Here is a 24,655-nt window from a genome sequence, read left to right as displayed (position 1 = left end):
TCCCATACATTTATTTATTTTTGGAGACTCACCACAATTTTAAAACTGATTTTTTTTCAAAAAGGCTTCATTGAGTAACGTTAAGTACTGCACGTTTAATAATAATAATTCCTTACATTTATATGTTTAAATATCAAAGCGAGGCACAGTTGTTTTTATATCGCTGTATTTCTGAAGGAAGACTTGCATGTTATATGCCTGATAGCAGCGTATGAGCGTACCAGCTCTGCTTTGTTTACAGCTGTTACTGGGGAAACCTCTATTTCTAGCGCTTTATGTCTATGTTTTAAAACATCTCCTGTTGGCAAATAATGACTTAGCATTTTCATTAAGTCCGCCTGATCCACGCAGCAAACATTTTGTTTGTTATCAAAAAATATCTACTCTAGAGGGACTTGGCTGTTGTTATTGATTCTATTTGGAAGTCTACCGGAAGTTAAGTTAGGTCCACAAAAGCGCTCATGCGCAGTAACGTTTGTTTATGTTGTTGCCGTTGAAACCGTCTATAGTTAATTCAATGCTTGATTTTAGGCATACGCAACAAATCAAAACATCACTTCTTAAGCTTGCCAATACAAGTAATCAAGGTCACAGAAAGGGAAGGGCTGTATACTGATAGGGTAGTGGGATTCTCGCTATAGGCACCAGCCCCATCCTCTGTCATACCTTTGAACATTGGCTTGAGTATTGGCTGCTTCCTTATATCCTCAGTTGTAACCTGGGTTGCTTTAGAGGTAGAGTGATTATTGCAACCAGCTCACATATAGGAAATAGGGATGTGCTTCCCTTGTGTTAAGATTGTGATATATTTCGCATCCCACTCTTCTACTTCCCACCCTTCTTAGTAAAGGATGGACATTACAGAGGAAAAGTAATTTGACACAGATTGCATATCACTTTTCAACTGTTGCCTTTTCCAGTATGAAGAGTATGGAGTCAATACTGATGTGCTTCTCTTGTGTCATATAATAGAATCGAATACTAAATGTAGTGCTGAAGAATATTTTCTTGGCACACTTTGGGCCCATTAATACCTATACACACATGAGACAAGAAAGAACAGGGAATGAATTTTTCCAGTTATAGTTTGATATGTTCAATAATTATTTTGCCTCCCCTCTTTACTGTTGCATTTGTCGTTAAATTCATTACTTGACAGTGTCAGTGATTGATACAGTAGTTTGAAGAGGTAACAGGACTGCAACATATTAAAGTGGCCACATGTCCAACTTTTTGTGAGACAGTGACAAATATCTGAATGTTTGTCTTGCATCTTGGAAGTCATAAGCAATGTCTTACATTTCATTTTTGTCTTTATTACAAAAAAAAAAAAAAAATTCCTGGAAGGAAACCACAATAAAAAAGTTGGTCACTCTTTAGTTTGGGAACCAATTCTCACTATTAACTACAACTTTTGCCTTAATAAACTCCTAATTACTGTTTATTAATAGTTAGAAATATAGTTGATTAAAGTATTTTAACGCAACGTTGGAGCGATGAAGTGTCACGTAATGTACACAAACGAGAAAATCCAAAAGCAATGTTTTATGTGGGTAATCCAGAATCATAAATCAGCCAGGCAAAGGTCAAAATCCAGAAAAGCAGTCCAAAACAAGAAACACGACAAACACCAGGGAACACGAAAAAGCAGGATTACATAAACCAAGGACTCCGTGACAATGACAGAAACAAACAGGGTATTATAGACAGGTGCAAACAATATGAGTGGAAACAGCTGTGTACAATGTAGGGATTAGTCCAGATAAAGGCTAGTGTGAAATGCAGTACTGAAGTGGGGTGACGATATGGGGAAGTGAGACCTCTAGTGGACACCCAGGGATACACAGACCAGACACTGTGACATTACCCCACTCTAAGGAGCAGCTTCCAGATCCTCCTCTGAAAACACAAAAAACAAACCAAAGAGACCAGAAGGGAGGTGGAATGGTGGAGGACCAGGGGGAGGAATGGGGGATCAGGTCCATGGAGGGGAACAGGTACAGGAAGTGAAAAAACAACAAAAACAAAACAAAGAGACCAGGAGGGAGGTGGAATGGTGGAGGATCAGAAGGAGGGATGGAGGGCCAGGTCCATCGAGGGGAACAGGGACAGGAAGTGATGGCTTAGCAGGTAGCCAGGGTGGATCAGACAGTTCAGGGGGCCAGGGCGGATCAGAAATTTCAGGGGCCTAGGGCAGTGCCGACAGAGCAGGAATCCAGGGTGGAGCAGGTGGAACTGGAGCCCACCACAGCCAAGCAGACGGGACAGAAGCCCACCAGGGTGGCGCAGATGACCACCACAGCTGTGCCGACGAGACAGAAGCCCACCAGGGCGGAGCAGAGGACCACCACAGCTGAGCAGACGAGACAGAATCCCACCAGGGTGGAGCAAAGGACCACCACAGTGGAGTAGATGGCACAGGAGAGCAAGTCTGGTCAGGTAGGACTGAAACAGAACATGAACAGGTTAATGGCGGCCTCCGTGGCCATGATGAGATGGTAGATGGCCTCCATGGCCATGACAGGGCAGGTGGTGAGTTCATAAGTGGCCTCCATAGCTGTGACGAGAGGGTAGATGGCCTCCGTAGGTTCTGCAGCAGTTGCATCCACCTCTGGAGGTTCCACCACCGTAACAGTCTCCTTGACAGCAATAAAACAGGCTGAGAGAGCATTGCTGGGTGCAACAGACAGGATGTGACGAGGCTCTGGAAGCTCTGTTGTGATATGATGAAGCTCTGGGAGATCTACTGAGATGTGATGAAGTTCTGGAAGAACAGTAGTGATCTGACTAGGCTCATAAAGACCTACCATGACTTGACCCTGTTCACGGAGATCAACTCTTACCTGACTTTGTTCACAGAGATCAACGGTCACTTGATTTGACTCAGGAGGTTTAACTGTGATTTTACTTTACTCATGGGTGTTAATGGTGACTTGACCTGACTCTGGACGGTCAATGGTGTTCTGACAAACTCTGGGAATTCAGCGGCGACCTGATCAGTGGGGACCTGACTCGACTCTGGAGGGTCCACAGGGACCTGACTCGGGCCTGACTCAACTCTGGAGGGTCCACGGGACCTGACTCGACTCTGGAGGGTCCACGGGACCTGGCTCGACTCTGGAGGGTCCTTGTGCAGTGGCGCTGGGCTGGCGGCCATCTTGAGCCGAGGGGTTGGGCTGGCGGCCATCTTGTCTGGAGACACAGGCCTAGAGTCGCCCATCGTTTCTGGAGAGACAGGTGTGGCTGGGGTATCCCATTGAGGATGATGGTGTAGGTACCTGGTGAACCTCCAAAAATCCAGGATCTTCAGCCCCTTCATCTCCGACTCAGGCACAGTGTCATCCAGGCAGGCGTTTAATAGGTCCTTCAGTGCCTCATCATTATATCCCAGCCCTACTGCCATCGTCCAAAAAATCTGAGCTAAACCACCCACCTCACTCCCCTTTTGACGGAGGGTGGTTAGGTTCAAGAGCCTCCCCCTCCGCTCCTCCATGCTGGCTGGGGAACGGATACGAAATCCCACACTGCTGGATCTGGGCATGATGGAGTCTTTCTGTTATGAATGCACACACGAAACGAGAGATCCAGTTGTGGTGTTTAATAGGGGAATCCAAAAATCAAAATCCAAAACAGAAAAGCAGTTCAAAACAAGAAACATGAAAAACAGGAGGGAACACAAAAAAGCAGGGTGACATAAACCAAGGACTCCATGAAACAGATAACCACAAACAGGGTATATATGTAAAGGTGAAAACGATGAAAGTGGGAACAGCTGAGTGCGATTAACAAGTGTGCAATTAACAGTGATGAATGGGACAAAGGCTTGTGGGAAATGTAGTGCCTGCAGTGGGGTGACTCTATGGGGAAATGAGACCACTAGTGTACACCCAGGGAAACACAGACAGACACTGTGACACATTTTCATTTCATCATGCCTGCAATGCCTGATAAAGCAGCGTTTGTGAGCGCAGTGCTGCTTTATGTACAGCATTGCAAGGGACCCAGCTATTTTTACCACTCCAAAAGTGGCGTCTAGTTTAAATCAATGCGAAAAAGGCAATATGCTAATGTTTCATGTTACATCAACATGAACAGCTTGGGATTTGTTTTTAAAAAAACTTGTTTCAATGATTCAGAGTTGACTCTTTATTTGAGCGACATTAACTTTATACACTGTGCGCTTGCATATTTAAAAGCAGTATGTTTTCATTCAATTAGAGCTGTGTTACACACTACCTACACTACCTAAAAAATCCATAATGGGGCACAAAATGCAAAGGTGAATTCTAATGAGGAATTTGTGTGACCCACCAGCACCCAATATGAGATCCACCAAACAGAGGTTTCTGATCAATTTTTTGATTTGTTAAAATTAATGGAGAATATTTTATACTTTTCTGTGTTTGCTCGACCATTCCAGTGGGTGCTCAAGCTCCTGCCTGTGTTGAGGACTATTGTTGACTACATGCATCCCCTTCATGGATACAATTTGCACATCTTCTAATGCACAAATATCAAACTCAAGGCCCGCGGGCCAAATCTGCCCCATCAACTCATTCCATGTGGCCCTTGACATAATTTCATTGCATTGTGAATGTGATTCTGTCATATCTACGCCTCACTTTTTATAGCCTACTAGCGATAAAATCCTACTAGCGATAACAGACCAAATAATTTAGATATTGCAACAAATTTGTATACCTGCATCCCCCCCCCCCCCCCAGTCATTCTTCTCTGCAGATCCTCTCAAGCTTTGTCTGTAGATAGCCATTTTCTAATTTTTCCAGAAATAACTGAAAGTCTGCATGGCTCGAAAACATTAAAAGAGTTGTCCATAAATCATTCTTTAATTGATATGAAAAGTTTTATATAAATACTAAAGACACAGCTCAAATGTGGCAAATTGTACCTCACTTCCTGATGGAATATGTAGTTAATCTTGCATTGTAATGGGTAGTATTTTATTTATGTACTGTATGATTTATCAGTATTGTTCTACAGTATGAATGTGCTCATCAGTAGTGCCATACAATTCTGTGTTAAAATTTTCAAATAGTAAGGGGTTACTCAGTGGATTTATTCAAAGCAGTTATTGTTCTTATTAGAAAAAAAAAATCTACCTAATCAAAGTGTAGGTGCAGGCATTAAAGATCCCTATAGCCCTATTAGGACAGTCCTATTAAATCACCCAGTTAAAAAATACACTAATGCTTATGCTTCTCCTAGTGCCGGCTAATTTCCTGCCATATGGGTATGGAGACATAGTGAACACAATTTCAGATGATGGAAGCTCTGAAGCCATTTTCTTGCAGCAGCCTTTCAAATACTTTGGACGCACGTACAATCAGATCTATGTAAGCATTGGACTAAAACTTTTTGGTTGAGGATATTTCCCTTTTTATTACACCAGTTAATTACACATCAGTTTTTCCTTCAGTAAATATATTTAAATCACGTTTAAGTCTACAACTTGATGTTTTTAAATATATTTTTTAAATAAATCATACGTTTGAGTGGTAGCAAATAATTCTACAGTGATGTGATCTGAATTTTAGGTGAACAACAATGGTCACCTGACTTTTACTCAACCACTGTCTGCCTACGTTCCTTATCTGAACGCTGGAATAGACATCATTGCTCCTCTGTGGACTGACCTTAACAATCGCAACGGTGGAACTATCTCCTACAGAGAGGATAGAAGTAGTGCTGTACTGGCACAAGTCACTCAAGCTGTTAACCAATATTTCCCTCACATTGGTTTTACCGCTACATCAGCCTTTGTTGCTACCTGGGACAGTGTGCCATTCTTCTCTGGTGGAGGGGTAAGAACTAATCTATGATGAATGCTCAGCGTGTTTTCGGTTTGTAAAATTTGTGAAACATTTGTTTTTTATTTTATTTTGGAATTGTTGTTTTTTGAAGGAGGTTACTTTCCAAGTGGTTTTAGTCTCCAATGGTGACCGCTCTTTCATCCTGATCAACTATGGTGACATTGCACAAACAGGTCAAGTTTGGCTGGTGAGTGGAGTGAAGATCCTTACACAGTTTACATATAGCAGACATGAATGACAAGGAATTACTTATGCCCAATTCATTCCTTATTTGTATGCAAGAGATGATTTTATTTGTAACAGGATTTGACTGAGGTTTTACATGTACTTTTTGTTCTTTTAAAGGCTGGTTATGACACGCTGGACTCTGTCAGTTCTTTCACAATTCCAGCAGCCAGTGCCCCAGAACTCTCATCCAGCAGTAATATCAATGTGAATGGTCGCTGGTCTTTCCATGTTGATGGTTCGCTAAACTGTAAGCCAGAGTTGCCTGTTTGTCGGCAACGTAATACTAACATTTTTAACCATTGCCTTTTAAGAACTTATGTTCACTTGGAAGATGTAAACAATTCATTGATGCTTCTCCTTTTACTAGTGCCGGCTAATTTCCTGCCATATGGGGATGGAGACGTAGTAAATCCCGTTTCAGATGATGGAAGTTCTGATGCCATTTACTTGCAGCAGCCTTTCAAATATTTTGGACGCACATACAATCAAATCTATGTAAGCGTTGGGACTATAACTTTTTGGTTGAAGATATTTTTCTTATTATTACATTATTTAATTAGTAGGGCTGCCTTGACTAAATATTTTTCTGGTCGCCCAGTAGACGTTCATGTTAAACGGTTAATCGACTAATCGCACATTCATATTAATAAACCATAAATCATAGTAATTAACATTTAATTGTCTATGTAGCACACAAATAAGGTTTGTCACACAGTGCACCGGCAGAAGTAATTATTATGAATGCATCAGGAAAAAAAGCAAGGAGACTGCCTTAACATTTTAAGAATTCGTTGATAAACCAGTGTTTGCTGTATTTTCAGCGGCAGTGATGAATTGATAATCTCCTCAGTGGATGTGCTTACATTAATGTTTTATACAGATCACATAACCTGAGAATAGAAGTTTTCCATCTGAATTGGTTTGTTTAAAAGCAGACATTTAGCTTTCTAGAGATAGGGCTATATTTCTTATGCCTGAGGGAACTATACACAGAGTTTAGTTTTATTATTTGATGTGCTCAAGTTCAAAGACTGAGATGAGACGGCAGAACATGAACGTGTACGTGCACCCTGTTTGCTTTCATTATTTTACAAAATCACAATTTTGTTATTGTGACCACACACAAATAAAATAAGAGTATTTAAAGCTTACACAGATGTATAACTCCTATTTGTATGACAAAAAAAAATTAAGCGCAAGTGATCAGACTGGCATGCGCTTCCACATTCTGCACAAACACTGAAATAGTGCACATTTTTATAGTTTAACGTTAGAGCGAGTGGCCATGTGAAGTTTCTACTACTTACATGTTTCAGATCGATATTTGAGGTCGATTAATAATAGGCAAGCGATCGAACGCCCTGCCCGATGTACTTCATATTAGCTTGTAGAACTGCTGTTAACATTTTTTCGTGGCAGAAAGCATGACTTTATTTCCTTTGGATTTTTTTCTTCTGCAAATAATCGACTAAAAATAATGTGGTTGACTTGGTCTTTTCTTGTTGACTAATGCTTAGTCTACGTTTAAGGTGGGCATACACTGTGCGATTTATGTGCGATTTCGGCAAGGTACCAACTCAAACTGTAAGAGTAGATCGCATGCGATGTAAAGCCAAAACTCAAGATTTTTATGCGCTCACTGTACGGTCCGATCGTCGAGTTGCGATTTGACTGATCACACTATATGTGGGGAATCAACCGAATCAACACGTAGGATCCATTAGAACCCGGATGTTTGTGGCTGTTTCAGAATAAACATGCTTTCCCGGAATAAACGCACTGATTTGGTGATATGCACAATTCTGTGTGCTGAAACGTCCAAAAAAGAAAAAAAGGCGTCGGCGTATCTAGACACGCAGGTGGCTCGGAAGACGTGGCCTATATGGTTTATCCATTTTGCAATACGAACTGGAGGTAAGCAGGAGTTTTCTACCCTCTTTTATTTTTATTTTTCTTTGCCATAACTCCACAAGTTTTTCCTCCATTACTTCAGTCCACACTACATGCTGTGTCATCATGGTATCTCGCATGCGCAGTGAGGGAAACGCGGAAAAACGGTTTGTAGCCCTGCTTCAATAGTGCGATACCTCATGAGAGGCGACCAAAATTTCTGACATGTCAGAAATCCATCCGACCAATCGATTGCCGGTTGGGAGAGGTTAATCGCCTCTCGTTTCCCCTTGTACACTGCACGGCAAATGACGCACGAAAATGCTGAAAATCGGCCCGAACCGAAAAAGAGTGGCACGAGTCAGAATTCGGCTCAAAATCGGATGAAAATCGCACAGTGTATGCCCGGCCTTAGGGGGCACCCCTATTAATTACACATCAGGATTTTCCTTCTGTAAACATATTTTACCCATGTTTAAATGTAAACGTGATGTTTTTAAATATCTTTTTTAAATGAATTATACTTTAGAGTGGTAGCAAATAATTCTACAGCAATTTGATCTGAATTTTAGGTGAATAACAACGGTCACCTGACTTTTACTCAACCACTGTCTGCCTACGTTCCTTATCTGAACGCTGGAATAGACATCATTGCTCCTCTGTGGACTGACCTTTACAATGTCAACGGTGGAACTATCTCCTACAGAGAGGATACAAGTAGCGCTGTACTGGCACAAGTCACTCAAGCTGTTAACCAATATTTCCCTAACGTGCCTTTTACCGCTACATCAGTCTTTGTGGCTACCTGGGACAGTGTGCCGTACATCACTGGTGGAGGGGTAAGAACTAATCTTTGATTGTTGTATGATGTTCTCTGCATGTTTTCGGTTGTAACTATTGTCAAACGTTTATTTTATTATTTTTTGGAATTGTTGCTTTTTTGAAGGTGGTAACTTTCCAAGTGGTTTTAGTCTCCAATGGTGACCACTCTTTCATCCTGATCAACTATGGTGATATTGCAGAAACAGCACAATCTTGGCTGGTGAGTGGAGTGAAAATTCATACACAATTTACGATTAGCAGAAATGAATAACAAGGACTTACTTATCCACCAATTCATACCTTATTTATAAGCAGGGGATGCTTTTATTGGAAATAGGATTTTATTGAGGTTTTAACATGCACTTTTTTCTTTTACAGGTTGGTTATGACACAGTGGACTCGGTCAATTCTTTCACAATTCCAGCAGCCAATGTCCCAGAACTCTCATCCAGCAGTAATATCAATGTGAATGGTCGCTGGTCTTTCCGTGTTGATCGTTCACTAAACTGTAAGCCAAAGAGTTGGCTGTTTGTTAACATAATACTAAAATTTTTGACCATTGCCTTTTAAGAACTTATGTTCATTTGGAAGATGTAAACAAATCATTGATGCTTCTACTTTTACTAGTGCCGGCTAATTTCCTGCCATATGGGGATGGAGACTTAGTAAATCCTGTTTCAGATGATGGAAGCTCTGATGCCATTTACTTGCAGCAGCCTTTCAAATACTTTGGACGCACATACAATCAGATCTTTGTAAGCACTGGAGTATAACTTTTTGGTTAATGATATTTTTCCTATTATAACATCAATTAATAATTACACATCAGATTTTCCTTCAGTAAATAGATTTAAATCATGTTTAAGTGTACAACTTCATGTTTTTAAATATATTTTTTAAATGAATCATACGTTTAAGGGGTAGCAAATAATTCTACAGCAATTTGATCTGAGTTTTAGGTGAATAACAACGGTCACCTGACTTTTACGCAACCACTGTCTGCCTTCGTTCCTTATCTGAACGCTGGAATAGACATCATTGCTCCTCTGTGGACTGACCTTAACAATCGCAACGGTGGAACTATCTCCTACAGAGAGGATAGAAGTAGTGCTGTACTGGCACAAGTCACTCAAGCTGTTAACCAATATTTCCCTCACATTGGTTTTACCGCTACATCAGCCTTTGTGGCTACCTGGGACAGTGTGCCATACTTCTCTGGGGGAGGGGTAAGAACCAATCTCTTATTTCTGATGAAGGCTCTTTGTGTTTTCGATTCTAAAATATGTCAAATTTTTTTCTTTCTTTTTTTTTTTAAATTGTTGTTTTTTGAAGGAGGTTACTTTCCAAGTTGTTTTAGTCTCCAATGGTGACCGCTCTTTCATCCTGATCAACTATGGTGACATTGCACAAACAGGTCAAGTTTGGCTGGTGAGTGGAGTGAAGATCCTTACACAGTTTACATATAGCAGACATGAATGACAAGGAATTACTTATGCCCAATTCATTCCTTATTTGTATGCAAGAGATGGTTTTATTTGTAACAAGATTTGACTGAGGTTTTACATGTACTTTTTGTTCTTTTAAAGGCTGGTTATGACACGCTGGACTCTGTCAGTTCTTTCACAATTCCAGCAGCCAGTGCCCCAGAACTCTCATCCAGCAGTAATATCAATGTGAATGGTCGCTGGTCTTTCCATGTTGATGGTTCGCTAAACTGTAAGCCAGAGTTGCCTGTTTGTCGGCAACGTAATACTAACATTTTTAACCATTGCCTTTTAAGAACTTATGTTCATTTGGAAGATGTAAACAATTCATTGATGCTTCTACTTTTACTAGTGCCAGCTAATTTCCTGCCATATGGGGATGGAGACGTAGTAAATCCCGTTTCAGATGATGGAAGTTCTGATGCCATTTACTTGCAGCAGCCTTTCAAATACTTTGGACGCACGTACAATCAAATCTTTGTAAGCATTGGACTATAACTTTTTGGTTGAGGATATTTTTCTTATTATTACATCAATTAATAATTACACATCAGTTTTTCCTTCAGTAAATATATTTAAATCATGTTTAAGTTAACAACTTTGTTTTTAAATATATTTTTTAAATTAATCATACGTTTAAGTGGTAGCAAATAATTCTACAGCAATTTGATCTGAATTTTAGGTGAATAACAACGGTCACCTGACTTTTACTCAACCACTGTCTGCCTACGTTCCTTATCTGAACGCTGGAATAGACATCATTGCTCCTCTGTGGACTGACCTTTACAATGTCAACGGTGGAACTATCTCCTACAGAGAGGATACAAGTAGCGCTGTACTGGCACAAGTCACTCAAGCTGTTAACCAATATTTCCCTAATGTGCCTTTTTCCGCTACATCAGCTTTTGTGGCTACCTGGGACAGTGTGCCGTACATCACTGGTGGAGGGGTAAGAACTAATCTTTGATTGTTGTATTGATGTTCTCTGCGTGTTTTCGGTTGTAACTATTGTCAAACATTTATTTTTATTCTTTTTTGGAATTGTTGCTTTTTTGAAGGTGGTAACTTTCCAAGTGGTTTTAGTCTCCAATGGTGACCGCTCTTTCATCCTGATCAACTATGGTGATATTGCAGAAACAGCACAATCTTGGCTGGTGAGTGGAGTGAAAATTCATACACAATTTACGATTAGCAGAAATGAATAACAAGGACTTACTTATCCACCAATTCATACCTTATTTATAAGCAGGGGATGCTTTTATTGGAAATAGGATTTGATTGAGGTTTTAACATGCACTTTTTTCTTTTACAGGCTGGTTAGGACACATTGGACTCTGTCAATTCTTTCACAATTCCAGCAGCCAATGTCCCAGAACTCTCATCCAGCAGTAATATCAATGTGAATGGTCGCTGGTCTTTCCGTGTTGATCGTTCACTAAACTGTAAGCCTAAGAGTTGACTGTTTGTCAGCAACATAATACTAACATTTTTAACCATTGCATTTTAAGAACTTATGTTCATTTGGAAGATGTAAACAAATCATTGATGCTTCTATTTTTACTAGTGCCGGCTAATTTCCTGCCATATGGGGATGGAGACTTAGTAAATCCTGTTTCAGATGATGGAAGCTCTGTAGCCATTTACCTGCAGCAGCCTTTCAAATACTTTGGACGCACATACAATCAGATCTATGTAAGCGTTGGACTATAAATTTTTGGTTAATTATATTTTTCTTATTATTCCATCAATTAAATTACACATCAGTATTACCCTTGAGTAAACAGATTTTGCTCATTTTTAGTGTACAACTTAATGTTTTTAAATATCTTTTTAAAATTAATTATACTTTTCATTGGTAGAGCATAATTCTACAGGAATTTGATCTGAATTTTAGGTGAACAACAATGGTCACCTGACTTTTACTCAACCACTGTCTGCCTACGTTCCTTATCTGAACGCTGGAATAGACATCATTGCTCCTCTGTGGACTGACCTTAACAATCGCAACGGTGGAACTATCTCCTACAGAGAGGATAGAAGTAGTGCTGTACTGGCACAAGTCACTCAAGCTGTTAACCAATATTTCCCTTCCATTGGTTTTACCGCTACATCAGCCTTTGTGGCTACCTGGGACAGTGTGCTATACTTCTCTGGTGGAGGGGTAAGAACCAATCTCTTATTTCTGATGAATGCTCTCTGTGTTTTCGATTCTAAAATATGTAAATTAAATGTCTTTTTTTTTTCTTTTTTGGAATTGTTGTTTTTTGAAGGAGGTTACTTTCCAAGTTGTTTTAGTCTCCAATGGTGACCGCTCTTTCATCCTGATCAACTATGGTGACATTGCACAAACAGGTCAAGTTTGGTTGGTGAGTGGAGTGAAGATCCTTACACAGTTTAAATATAGCAGAAATGAATGACAAGGAATTACTTATGCCCAATTCATTCCTTATTTGTATGCAAGAGATGGTTTTATTTGTAACAGGATTTGACTGAGGTTTTACATGTACTTTTTGTTCTTTTAAAGGCTGGTTATGACACGCTGGACTCTGTCAGTTCTTTCACAATTCCAGCAGCCAGTGCCCCAGAACTCTCATCCAGCAGTAATATCAATGTGAATGGTCGCTGGTCTTTCCATGTTGATGGTTCGCTAAACTGTAAGCCAGAGTTGCCTGTTTGTCGGCAACGTAATACTAACATTTTTAACCATTGCCTTTTAAGAACTTATGTTCATTTGGAAGATGTAAACAATTCATTGATGCTTCTACTTTTACTAGTGCCAGCTAATTTCCTGCCATATGGGGATGGAGACGTAGTAAATCCCGTTTCAGATGATGGAAGTTCTGATGCCATTTACTTGCAGCAGCCTTTCAAATACTTTGGACGCACGTACAATCAAATCTTTGTAAGCATTGGACTATAACTTTTTGGTTGAGGATATTTTTCTTATTATTACATCAATTAATAATTACACATCAGTTTTTCCTTCAGTAAATATATTTAAATCATGTTTAAGTTAACAACTTTGTTTTTAAATATATTTTTTAAATTAATCATACGTTTAAGTGGTAGCAAATAATTCTACAGCAATTTGATCTGAATTTTAGGTGAATAACAACGGTCACCTGACTTTTACTCAACCACTGTCTGCCTACGTTCCTTATCTGAACGCTGGAATAGACATCATTGCTCCTCTGTGGACTGACCTTTACAATGTCAACGGTGGAACTATCTCCTACAGAGAGGATACAAGTAGCGCTGTACTGGCACAAGTCACTCAAGCTGTTAACCAATATTTCCCTAATGTGCCTTTTTCCGCTACATCAGCTTTTGTGGCTACCTGGGACAGTGTGCCGTACATCACTGGTGGAGGGGTAAGAACTAATCTTTGATTGTTGTATTGATGTTCTCTGCGTGTTTTCGGTTGTAACTATTGTCAAACATTTATTTTTATTCTTTTTTGGAATTGTTGCTTTTTTGAAGGTGGTAACTTTCCAAGTGGTTTTAGTCTCCAATGGTGACCGCTCTTTCATCCTGATCAACTATGGTGATATTGCAGAAACAGCACAATCTTGGCTGGTGAGTGGAGTGAAAATTCATACACAATTTACGATTAGCAGAAATGAATAACAAGGACTTACTTATCCACCAATTCATACCTTATTTATAAGCAGGGGATGCTTTTATTGGAAATAGGATTTGATTGAGGTTTTAACATGCACTTTTTTCTTTTACAGGCTGGTTAGGACACATTGGACTCTGTCAATTCTTTCACAATTCCAGCAGCCAATGTCCCAGAACTCTCATCCAGCAGTAATATCAATGTGAATGGTCGCTGGTCTTTCCGTGTTGATCGTTCACTAAACTGTAAGCCTAAGAGTTGACTGTTTGTCAGCAACATAATACTAACATTTTTAACCATTGCATTTTAAGAACTTATGTTCATTTGGAAGATGTAAACAAATCATTGATGCTTCTATTTTTACTAGTGCCGGCTAATTTCCTGCCATATGGGGATGGAGACTTAGTAAATCCTGTTTCAGATGATGGAAGCTCTGTAGCCATTTACCTGCAGCAGCCTTTCAAATACTTTGGACGCACATACAATCAGATCTATGTAAGCGTTGGACTATAAATTTTTGGTTAATTATATTTTTCTTATTATTCCATCAATTAAATTACACATCAGTATTACCCTTGAGTAAACAGATTTTGCTCATTTTTAGTGTACAACTTAATGTTTTTAAATATCTTTTTAAAATTAATTATACTTTTCATTGGTAGAGCATAATTCTACAGGAATTTGATCTGAATTTTAGGTGAACAACAATGGTCACCTGACTTTTACTCAACCACTGTCTGCCTACGTTCCTTATCTGAACGCTGGAATAGACATCATTGCTCCTCTGTGGACTGACCTTAACAATCGCAACGGTGGAACTATCTCCTACAGAGAGGATAGAAGTAGTGCTGTACTGGCACAAGTCACTCAAGCTGTTAACCAATATTTCCCTTCCATTGGTTTTACCGCTACATCAGCCTTTGTGGCTACCTGGGACAGTGTGCTATACTTCTCTGGTGGAGGGGTAAGAACCAATCTCTTATTTCTGATGAATGCTCTCTGTGTTTTCGATTCTAAAATATGTAAATTAAATGTCTTTTTTTTTTCTTTTTTGGAATTGTTGTTTTTTGAAGGAGGTTACTTTCCAAGTTGTTTTAGTCTCCAATGGTGACCGCTCTTTCATCCTGATCAACTATGGTGACATTGCACAAACAGGTCAAGTTTGGTTGGTGAGTGGAGTGAAGATCCTTACACAGTTTAAATATAGCAGAAATGAATGACAAGGAATTACTTATGCCCAATTCATTCCTTATTTGTATGCAAGAGATGGTTTTATTTGTAACAGGATTTGACTGAGGTTTTACATGTACTTTTTGTTCTTTTAAAGGCTGGTTATGACACGCTGGACTCTGTCAGTTCTTTCACAATTCCAGCAGCCAGTGCCCCAGAACTCTCATCCAGCAGTAATATCAATGTGAATGGTCGCTGGTCTTTCCATGTTGATGGTTTGCTAAATTGTAAGCTTTAAACTGTTTTCTCTATTTTAACGTATATACTTTAACACTTATGGTTTGGTCAAGATCCAAATCAATGCATGTGTTCATGTTTTTGTGTGTGTGTGTGTGTGTGTGTGTGCAATTTTCTTTGTTTCTGTTTAAGTGTGTGATACTTGCACCGAACACGAGGCTTGTCAAGAGAGAAGTGGTGTCTTAGGCTGTGTTTGCCTGGATGGTCAAAGACCAAATCTTGAAATATTTGGTAAGTGCTTTTACACATATTTAATATTGTATATACATCTAAAAAGCTTTCATATTATTACATTAAACTTTCACCACTGGTTTCACAGACAAGGCTTAAACCTAATCCTAGACTAAAATGTAAGTCTAAACTGTTTCAACTGAAATAAACTTGCACTGACTGATCTTAAAATATATCAGTGCATTTGTTTTACCTCAAGATGCACACCAAGTAATGTTTTCTTTTCTAAGTACATTCTTAAAAATTATTTAAATGTCCTAATTGAACTATTCGCTAATCCTGACTTAGTTTAAGCAGTGTCTGTGAAACCGGGCCTCAGAGTCTACACAGCTATGTGCTCTTATCTCATTCTCTCAAAACTGTGAATCCATTAATGGGAAAAATATGACATAATTTTGTGTGATTAATATGGACAGTTCAGAGGGTTAAGAATAATTAACACAGTTAATGAGTCTAGCTTTGAAAAGAACACCTCTTTTGACCGAGAATGGTCAGTATGTACTCTGTGCTCAAGCGTACTCATCAGACCCACTTTTAGGACAACAACACATGTCATTCTCTGTCTGACGATGGACTGACATATTCTTGACTCAAAAATTAAACCACATAGGTGTTAGTCTAGATATAGTGATAAAAAAAACAGTAGTTCTACAGCTCCAATTGTCTTCCTAAATGTATAAAATTGTGGTTTTGATAGAGAAGTCTTCAACCTAGAGACCAAAAGTCTTGCTTAGTTTAGCTCCAACCCTAATCAAATGTTCAAGTGTAGATAAATACATAGGAGAAAAATTAACAGAGCAACTACACTTTACCATAAACAATACCAGACAGAGAAACTGAAAAGGAAGGAAGGGGGCTTTGGAGAAGGACCCAGAGTCTGTGAAGAGGAAGAAACCATGGAAAATAATGGGTGGAGAGACCAGGGTGGCAATGACAGAGGGAGGAGCCTGGAGCAAGAAGAGCAAGAAGGGGACCCACCCTGCATTCCATTCGGAAGGGCTCATCCCAATTCCCTAATCCCTTCAAAGAGTTTAACCTCCGGAGTGAGAGCTTGAAGGGTGTAGGGCAGGGTTATTCAGATCTTGTCCTGGAGGGCCAATGCGCTGCAGAGTTTAGCTCTAGTGTAGTCCACCAGTAAATGGTCCTTATATTTAAGGTAGAGCAGTTGGAGGCCGGTGTCCTGACATTTTATCCTACCCTGTCAGATTTTCCTACCCGGGTTTACTGCGCACACGCACATCTATATCGGGTCCTTTGTCTAATGCTAAACAACGATATTTAATGTATCTGCATTACTGTAAGGGTAGGTTTAGGGTTGGGGTAGGTGTAGACTTTAATAAAAATGCAATCTAATTGGTAGAAACTAATATTTATTGTTGGTTTCCTGTAACCGTATCCCTTCTAGCTACAACCGCGAATATAACGTATAATTACTGTATTTTTTTAGTATTCCAAGGGTATGATTAGGGTTGTGGTAGGTGTAGACATTAATAAATCATAACTTTACAGTAGCATTTTTCGTTGTACCCACTGTTTTAGTGGGAGGTAGGAAAATCTGACAGCGTAGAACAAATCGACAGAACACCGGCAGGTCCATAGGTGTGGGGGAGAAAACCGCAAAAATAAATCTGATTTAGAGGTCCAGTATTCTGCCATGTGTAGTATAAGACAAACAATTTAGAATTCAGGCAGAAAGTCATTTAAATAAAAATTCAAGAGAAATCTAAGAGGAAAAATGAACAGGTCAATTACACTTTACAATAAATTATACCAGACAAGGAAAACTAAGATCTTAAATACACCAACAGGGTAATCAACAAGAACATAAACAGGTGTCAAATAAATTAGAACCACTAGGAGACCAATGAGCACCACTAGGCACTGAAGCATAACCTTGACAAAAACACACAAGGACCTGCTGACCAAAGACTTCCGGATTGCTTGAAAATAGCAAGCGTGTTGAAGCAGGTTGGAAATAAACTTTTTACAGAACGGGTCTTTAGGAAGAGGATTGAAGGCTTTTGAAGGCTTTTGCTTTAAAATTTAATGGTGAATGGCTATACTTACTAATAGTGTTCTTAGAAATTTTTATTAATGAATCATATTGGAATCAATATGTCAAATATATAGATATATCCATAATATCATTAATTAATAATTTGATCAAAACAATATTACAAAATAACTATTCACACAGAAACACTGTTTTATTCAGTTCACAGCTCTACTATGTATAGAAGGAAATCATATTTAATAATGTTTTGATATTTTACTTTGGATTATGGTGTAATAAGAATGTAAGTTACAAATGTTAAATGTTAAAAAAAAGTGTTACATGCTTCTCTGGTTTCTTTCTATATATTAGGAAAGTGCAAAACACAAATAGTCATAATCGAATAGAGGTTTTAGATCTAGTAAATGTTTTAGCATTGTGAACAAAGTCAATAAAAACTACAGCAAAAATAAAACAGAAAATAGTATGTAAAAAAATACAGACTTTAATAAAGCCACATTGAAATTTTTTTCATTTGCACTGAAAAATGCAAATATTCAAATGCAAACACTTGATCTTCCAGCCTGGGGTGAAGTCAGTATGCACATTAACAATGATCTGGGACTAAAATTACGTCATTTAAAGTTTAACTATTTGATTGGTGCTTTGTGGCATGGCCAGATTTTGAACAGCTTCCTGAGTAATAAATGTAATAATATGGGGTCTATACTAACTAAGTTTTTATCTTAACATTCATTGTTTTATTTAATGAATTTGTATAGAAACACTATTTTCATTGGCTGCAGAGGTCGCACAGAAAAGGTGGCACACTTTTAAACAGTTTCAGTGTGCTCTCAGTTAGCACTAGGACTGTCACTTTTGTGAAAAAATCATTTTCGATTTTTAAGACAAGTGTTCATTGAATCGATTGTAAAATCGGTAAAAACCGACGAACGTAAAACAAGTCAGCAGTATTTCTTATTGGTCAGCACTTCGATGGATAAGCATTGTTCAAGTGATTTCGAAATTCAAGTCCCAGCCACCACCCCATTCTCCTGTAAAAAATAAAAGCCAAAATGCCATAAAGTACATATAATTATATTATGTTTAATAAAAAATAATTATATTTTTAAAATCCTTTATCTGCTCAGATGCTGTGGAGTCCTGTGCCAGTAGCACTGGCTCCATTTCTCTGTCCCGCTGCCAGCTCTTTGAATCTGGTTTTTCTGCTGAGACCCTTCACCTAAATGACCCAAGCTGCAGAGGGACCCTTGAGGATGGCAGACTTTTGTTTAATTTTGACAACGAAGACCACATATGTGGAACCACTCTGACAGTAATTATTCTTCCATTTTTGTTTCACTAGAGCTTTATTTATATGTATGATTAGTAAGTTGACCTGTAGCTTGAGATTTGTTAATGTCCTCATAGAGCAACAGGACTCACTTCATCTACCAAAATGCCATTCAATCTAACTTGAGAAGCAATGATCAGAGCATCATTTCAAGAGCAAGATGGATGAATTTTACATTCTCTTGTGCATATCCTCTGATCCAGACACTATCTATGCCCATGGGTATCCGAGCTGAAGGCGGGTAAGGTCACTTAGTACCTACAAGTGTGTAGTATTCAGACAGTGAATAGTATTCTATTTGAAGTGATTGAGACAAAGCATTACTGCAGTTTTGGTAAATCTTCATGTTTTTAACCATTTGGAATGACAACATTCAAGTTCCAATAGTTAACATGTCTGTCCTTTAGAACACGTTAAGTGGTAAGTGAAAGGTTCGTAAAATGAGTTTAGTAAGGCATGAGCCATGAGCTATCAACTTTCACATTACCAATTATGCATGGCATTGTTGCTGATATTTGTACATTTTTGCCCCCAGTGTGATAAGTCAGGAGGTTCCTGGCCAGGGCAGCTATGAGATCCACATGGTTCCTTACCATGATGCACAGTTTACTAGCCCATATGAAGGAGAGGTGGAAATACAAGTGAACCAGCAGATTTACGTGGCTGTTGAGGTTTTAGGAGTGGACAGAAGTCAAATTGCAACAGTTCTGGACAGCTGCTGGGCAACACCTGTTAATGATATTGACCATGATATTCGTTGGAGTCTAATCATTAGAGAGTGAGTGACTTAATGTTTTATGTTTAATTGAATACATTTGGCATAATTTCAGAAAGTAGGTACAGGAAAACGGTTGTACCATATGCTTGATCATGCCATGCAATAATTTGACCTCTATTGCTTTCCTTCCTAAAACGTCCTAGATGCCCCAACCCTGAAGATGGCACAGTGGAGGTTCTTCAGAATGGTATTGATACAACAAGCCATTTCTCCTTCAGGATGTTCACCTTCTCAGGAAACTCTGACCGCATCTTCCTGCACTGTCAAGTTCATCTCTGCCTTGTAGATAATGGAAGATGCGCACAGGTATGTTGGGACCGTAAATTTGAGTTGTCTACTCATTGCTTTGACAGTAACCTTCAAGTAAATAACAAACTTTTTAAGACAGGTCATTCTAAAAGAAAACACATTCAATAAGCATTTGCATTGTAGAAACCATGTATTTAAAGGGGTCATATGATGTGATTTCAAGTGTTCCTTTCTCTTTGGAGTGTTACAAGCTGTTTGTGAATAGATAAGATCTATTAAGTTACAAAGACTAAAATCTCAAACCCAAAGAGATATTTTTCATAAAAATTAAGACTTGTACACGCCCTCCTAAAATGCCTTATTTAAACACGCTCCCATGTGTCTACGTCCCGATGTGAGTCAATTTAAATAACGCTGCCCAAATGTTCACACAAAGATGGTGTAACTTTCGCTGTTGCCTCTGATACAATGTCGTGGAGACGCTGTTTCAATGTGAAAGTGAAAATACTTAGTTTGGCCTTCCAAAAGAGGACAGAACTAGAAATCAGTGGTATCGTTTTATTTACAAAACTGTTCCAGAACAGTTCAATCCAAATATTTAGATATGTGGGACGCATTTTATGAAGGAATGTTTCCTGATCCTGGGAGAAAAGACTGCAATGCAGGCGCTTATGACTCACAGTCTGTAAGTAAGTTTACATATGTAAAGGATTTGCCACTGATGATTCAAACGCGAGTTCTGAGCATTGTAGAGCAGCGTTTCTTAATTCCAGTCTTCTCGACCCCGTGCATTTTTTATGTCTCTCTTATGGCTTCAGACGTTTGTTCTATTCAAACATAAGTGCTCTGCGAAGTGGACATCACAGGATATTCCGCCATGATTCCAGTTCAAAGTGAATGTATATGTTCCATTTAAAGTGCACTGAAGTGTGCGAGATGTGAATTTAAATTGCATTTATTTACAGAGGTATATGATGTCACACTTGTCCGTGTGTGAAGACGTTGTGCAGCGCAAATCTGTGAATGAATGTTCCGAAGTGAGGTAAATTTAAATAGATTTCCCCTGCTCAGGTAGAAGGGAGCAATGAACACTGTGTAAGTGTCAATGGGAACACAGTTCATGCACAGAGCTCCCTTCTAATGAGCTGATTATCTGAATCAGGTGTGTTAACAAAGACAAACGTGCAAACTATGCAGAGCTGGGGGGCACTATGACTTGGATTGAGAACCGCTGGTGTAGAGTAGAACTAGTTGTTTGTCGTTTCTCCGATCACAAATGCAGACATGGGTTTATGTTTACGTGGCGCAATGCAACACAACACTTAAAAAGACAGTATAAGTCATTATAATCCTTAATTATGTCCCCAATGGATGCAACAAATGGCTCGTTTGTAATGGGTTTTATTGTTTTTATCTTGTCTCGCCTGTGTTCTGACTGGGACACGCACTACAGTATGACAAGGGGCGTAACATTTCTGTCACACGCATGAGGCATTCGACCACTCACAAAGCACCGGATAGCTTGCCAATTAGAGCACACCTCACTTTTTATACCAATGAGCTTTGTAGAAAAATTAGGCATTTCAGAAAGGCGGGGCATAGAGGAGAAACAATGTACAGTATGTGGAAATTTTTTTTTTTTTTTTACAATAAACCACATAAATACATTTCATTACACCAAATACACAAAATAATGTTCTTTTTAGCAACATCATATGACCCCTTTATTGCTAAAAATATTTTCTTGTCTGTCATCTTCAGTCATGCGAGGTTGGATATAGACGTAGAAGACGCAGATCTTTGGACTTCCAACACTCTGCAGCGGTCACCATGGGTCTGTAAAAAAGCTCATAAACCCTGATGAGTGAAATATCAAAATACTTCATCTGAATGATAAAGAAAATGTTTTGAAAGCACTTCCTTGAATTTGAACATATACATAAAACAATGATATTACAGATACTTAAATAAAAAATATCAATTATGAAAACAGACTTTGGAAAAACTACTCAATATAACCCAGGCAGTACAAATTAATTCATTTATTGGCTGTGCATTAATTCAAATTAATAAATGCTGAGAAAAACTGAAATCTCTGTAATCTGTATACATCTAAGTGTTTTCAAAACAGTATATACAAAACTATATTCTTCTACTTTCTTGGATCAATCTAAGTAAAATTGTCTGTCTTTCTCTTTGTTCAAGGTGTTATATTGAGAAGAAATATAGCAAACTGTACTTGAATAAATCTGCTTAGCAATGAAGAAAATATATTTTGTGTTTTTTCCTCTTCTTGTGTTTAGACTAAAATACATATTTAATGATAGCTACAAACAGATTATGTAGTATTGCAGATAATGAACACATTATCTCAGAGGTACTGCATCTATATCTAAACTATAACAGCGGTAGTTTAGATAAGAACATTAGTCTTATTTACTGTATAATTAGCCAACCATGGTAGCCAACATACTTCAATGATTATTGCTTTCTGAATACAATTACTGTTATTGTTTCCTGATTTAACCACTTAAAGTGTTGATTAAAGACACGGTTAAACATAATATAACATAACATGAGCAATATAACACATGTAGCATGGCTGATACAGAGTCATATTGCACGGCTACGAGTGTGAAATTGCATTTATACAACAGTTCAATGGTACCTGTATGTAAATAAAAAAGAGACAGACATGGAGTGTTTTTAAAACACATTTGTGTGCAGAACTTCCTTCCGCCACAGATTTGAATCTCAATTTGAAAGTTTAAAAGAGGACCCCAAGAGTGGTTGTCTGCATCTGATACAGCATTCAATCTTCAGGCCTATCTCATATTCATATTAAAACAGTTTGCTGAGGAAAGCAATATATTTGTTGTAGTACTCTTTCAATTGTTAAAGGATTTTCCATGATAACTTTGGCCAATGCATTTGTTGGTTGCATCTTACAAGGTTGTTTACAAAGACTGTAGATTTGTCAATAACTGACACAATACAGACTGGATTTAACCGAATGTGTTCCTCGTTTATTTTCCTTCTCTCCCTGGCTTACACTGGTGTACCCCGACCACAGCCACCTTCCCATGTAACATCACCCTTAAAGGGCTATAGCATTTATCAGCTATGAAATAACATTTATCAACACTACATCCCTTCCCTTAAGCTAACACTCACCAACTGAACATATGACTAAACAGTATAACAGGTAACACTGTAATAACTGTGACGGGCATATCTAGCCAGTTACATAGTCCTGATAACGTGGGTTAGGATGGCTAACTCTCCCTGAACGAGTCACTACAGGTTGGGCAGTTTGAACGACAACACCAGTGGCAGGTGCTTCGCTCTGAGGTGGTGATACTGTAGATGACAAGAGGTTTGTAGGAGGTGACACTGGTGGAAGTGGCCTGTAATCATCTTCTGAACAATCAGTGGACGCAGGCTCTTGAACACCGAGGAGCAGACGTCGATTTCTTACGTATTGTCTGCCCTGAGAGGTCACCACATAGCTGTTAGGTTGAGCAGCATGGCCCTGTACAACTGCCAGTTTGTCGAAACCGCGAGCCGTCTGCATCCTTACTGTCTGACCCTGTTGTAGGGGTGGAAGGGTATGGGCATTGCGGTCATAGTATGCTTTGCTTTCCTTTCTCCTCCTGATAAGAGCTGCCTGGACGTTGCTGCATACAGAGGGCATCAGCCTGTCTTTCAGCTCAGGAAGAATAGTTCTCGTCCGTCTAGAGAGGAGCAGTTGGGCAGGTGATGGCAGGTCAGCGCGTGAAAGGTTACGCAGGTGGAGTAAAGCAGCCTCAATGTCACTGTGCTCTCTATGGCATTTCTCTAGCAAATGCTTGGCAGATCGCACAGCATGTTCTGCAAGGCCGTTGGATTGTGGGTAATATGGGCTACTACGAATGTGCTCAAAGTCCCATGCACGTGGAAAACCAGAAAATTCACTACATACAAACTGCCGTGCATTGTCTGTCATGAGCGTCTGAGGAATGCCGTGGACGGCAAAGTGTCTCTTAAGTTTTGCAATTACAGTGACACTTCTCATGTCAGGTAGGTGGTCAAGCTCGAACCAACCGGAGAATGAGTCCACTAGAACCAAATGCATTTTTCCATGCCATTCAAATATGTCTGCCGCAGTGAACATCCAAGGAAGATCAGGGACATTGTGTGGTTGCATCGGTTCATGTGATTGATGTGGTCTAAGGGCGTTACAAGGTGCACAACGAGAGATTGCTCTCTCTATATCATCATGCATCGTGGGCCAGTACATTGTTTCTTTTGCCCTGCGTTTTGTGGCCACCAGACATGGATGGCCTTGATGTAGCTGAGTCACGTAGTAACTTTCTAGCGATGGTGGTATTAGGAGTCTCTGTCCTCGAAAAATCAGTCCATCATCAACAACAAACTCCTCTCTCATGGAAAAGAATGGGCGGAGGTCATGTGAGAGCTCTTTGAAGGAGTTCGGCCAGCCATGCATTATCATGTTAACCAATCTTTGCCATGTGATAAACAACAGGCAGTTTGCCAAGCACTGTGGTGTCAAACAGATCACTGAACTCTTGTACCTCTGGTTCTTGGTTTTGTACAGCATGCACATGTGGTCCTAACTGTATCAAACCCATAGCTATACTGTCTTGCAATCCTAGTAGTGGTCTGACATTGCGATTTACCACATGGAATTTTAGTTGGCCTTGTTCACA

At 39.1% G+C, this 24,655-nt stretch overlaps 3 protein-coding genes and 1 long non-coding RNA gene across 4 annotated transcripts; all 4 read left to right on the top strand.

Moving 5' to 3' along the window:
* Window positions 1-5,207: 5,207 nt before the first annotated feature.
* LOC113052445 (sushi, nidogen and EGF-like domain-containing protein 1) lies at window positions 5,208-8,806 on the top strand. Its single transcript, XM_026216880.1, has 5 exons — window positions 5,208-5,354; window positions 5,556-5,822; window positions 5,923-6,018; window positions 6,177-6,554; window positions 8,522-8,806. The coding sequence occupies exons 1-5, from the start codon at window positions 5,208-5,210 to the stop codon at window positions 8,804-8,806; spliced, it is 1,173 nt and encodes a 390-aa protein (XP_026072665.1).
* A 92-nt stretch (window positions 8,807-8,898) lies between these two features.
* LOC113052545 (uncharacterized) lies at window positions 8,899-9,514 on the top strand. Its single transcript, XR_003277058.1, has 3 exons — window positions 8,899-8,991; window positions 9,150-9,279; window positions 9,399-9,514. It is a non-coding gene; the product is annotated as an uncharacterized LOC113052545 (long non-coding RNA).
* A 2,062-nt stretch (window positions 9,515-11,576) lies between these two features.
* On the top strand, window positions 11,577-13,998 carry LOC113052444 (sushi, nidogen and EGF-like domain-containing protein 1). The gene is made up of 8 exons (XM_026216879.1): window positions 11,577-11,947; window positions 12,150-12,416; window positions 12,526-12,621; window positions 12,780-12,939; window positions 13,030-13,157; window positions 13,360-13,626; window positions 13,736-13,831; window positions 13,990-13,998. The coding sequence occupies exons 1-8, from the start codon at window positions 11,801-11,803 to the stop codon at window positions 13,996-13,998; spliced, it is 1,170 nt and encodes a 389-aa protein (XP_026072664.1). The 5' UTR covers window positions 11,577-11,800.
* On the top strand, window positions 13,999-22,163 carry LOC113052443 (alpha-tectorin-like). The gene is made up of 10 exons (XM_026216878.1): window positions 13,999-14,369; window positions 14,572-14,838; window positions 14,948-15,043; window positions 15,202-15,331; window positions 15,474-15,572; window positions 18,717-18,901; window positions 18,997-19,160; window positions 19,455-19,697; window positions 19,841-20,003; window positions 22,152-22,163. The coding sequence occupies exons 1-10, from the start codon at window positions 14,223-14,225 to the stop codon at window positions 22,161-22,163; spliced, it is 1,506 nt and encodes a 501-aa protein (XP_026072663.1). The 5' UTR covers window positions 13,999-14,222.
* Window positions 22,164-24,655: the final 2,492 nt, after the last annotated feature.

Source organism: Carassius auratus, chromosome 32 (assembly GCF_003368295.1).
Source record: "Carassius auratus strain Wakin chromosome 32, ASM336829v1, whole genome shotgun sequence".
NCBI lineage: Eukaryota > Metazoa > Chordata > Actinopteri > Cypriniformes > Cyprinidae > Carassius > Carassius auratus.
The sequence above is the reverse complement of the archived record's forward strand: the minus strand, read 5'-3'. Positions and strand labels throughout refer to the sequence as shown.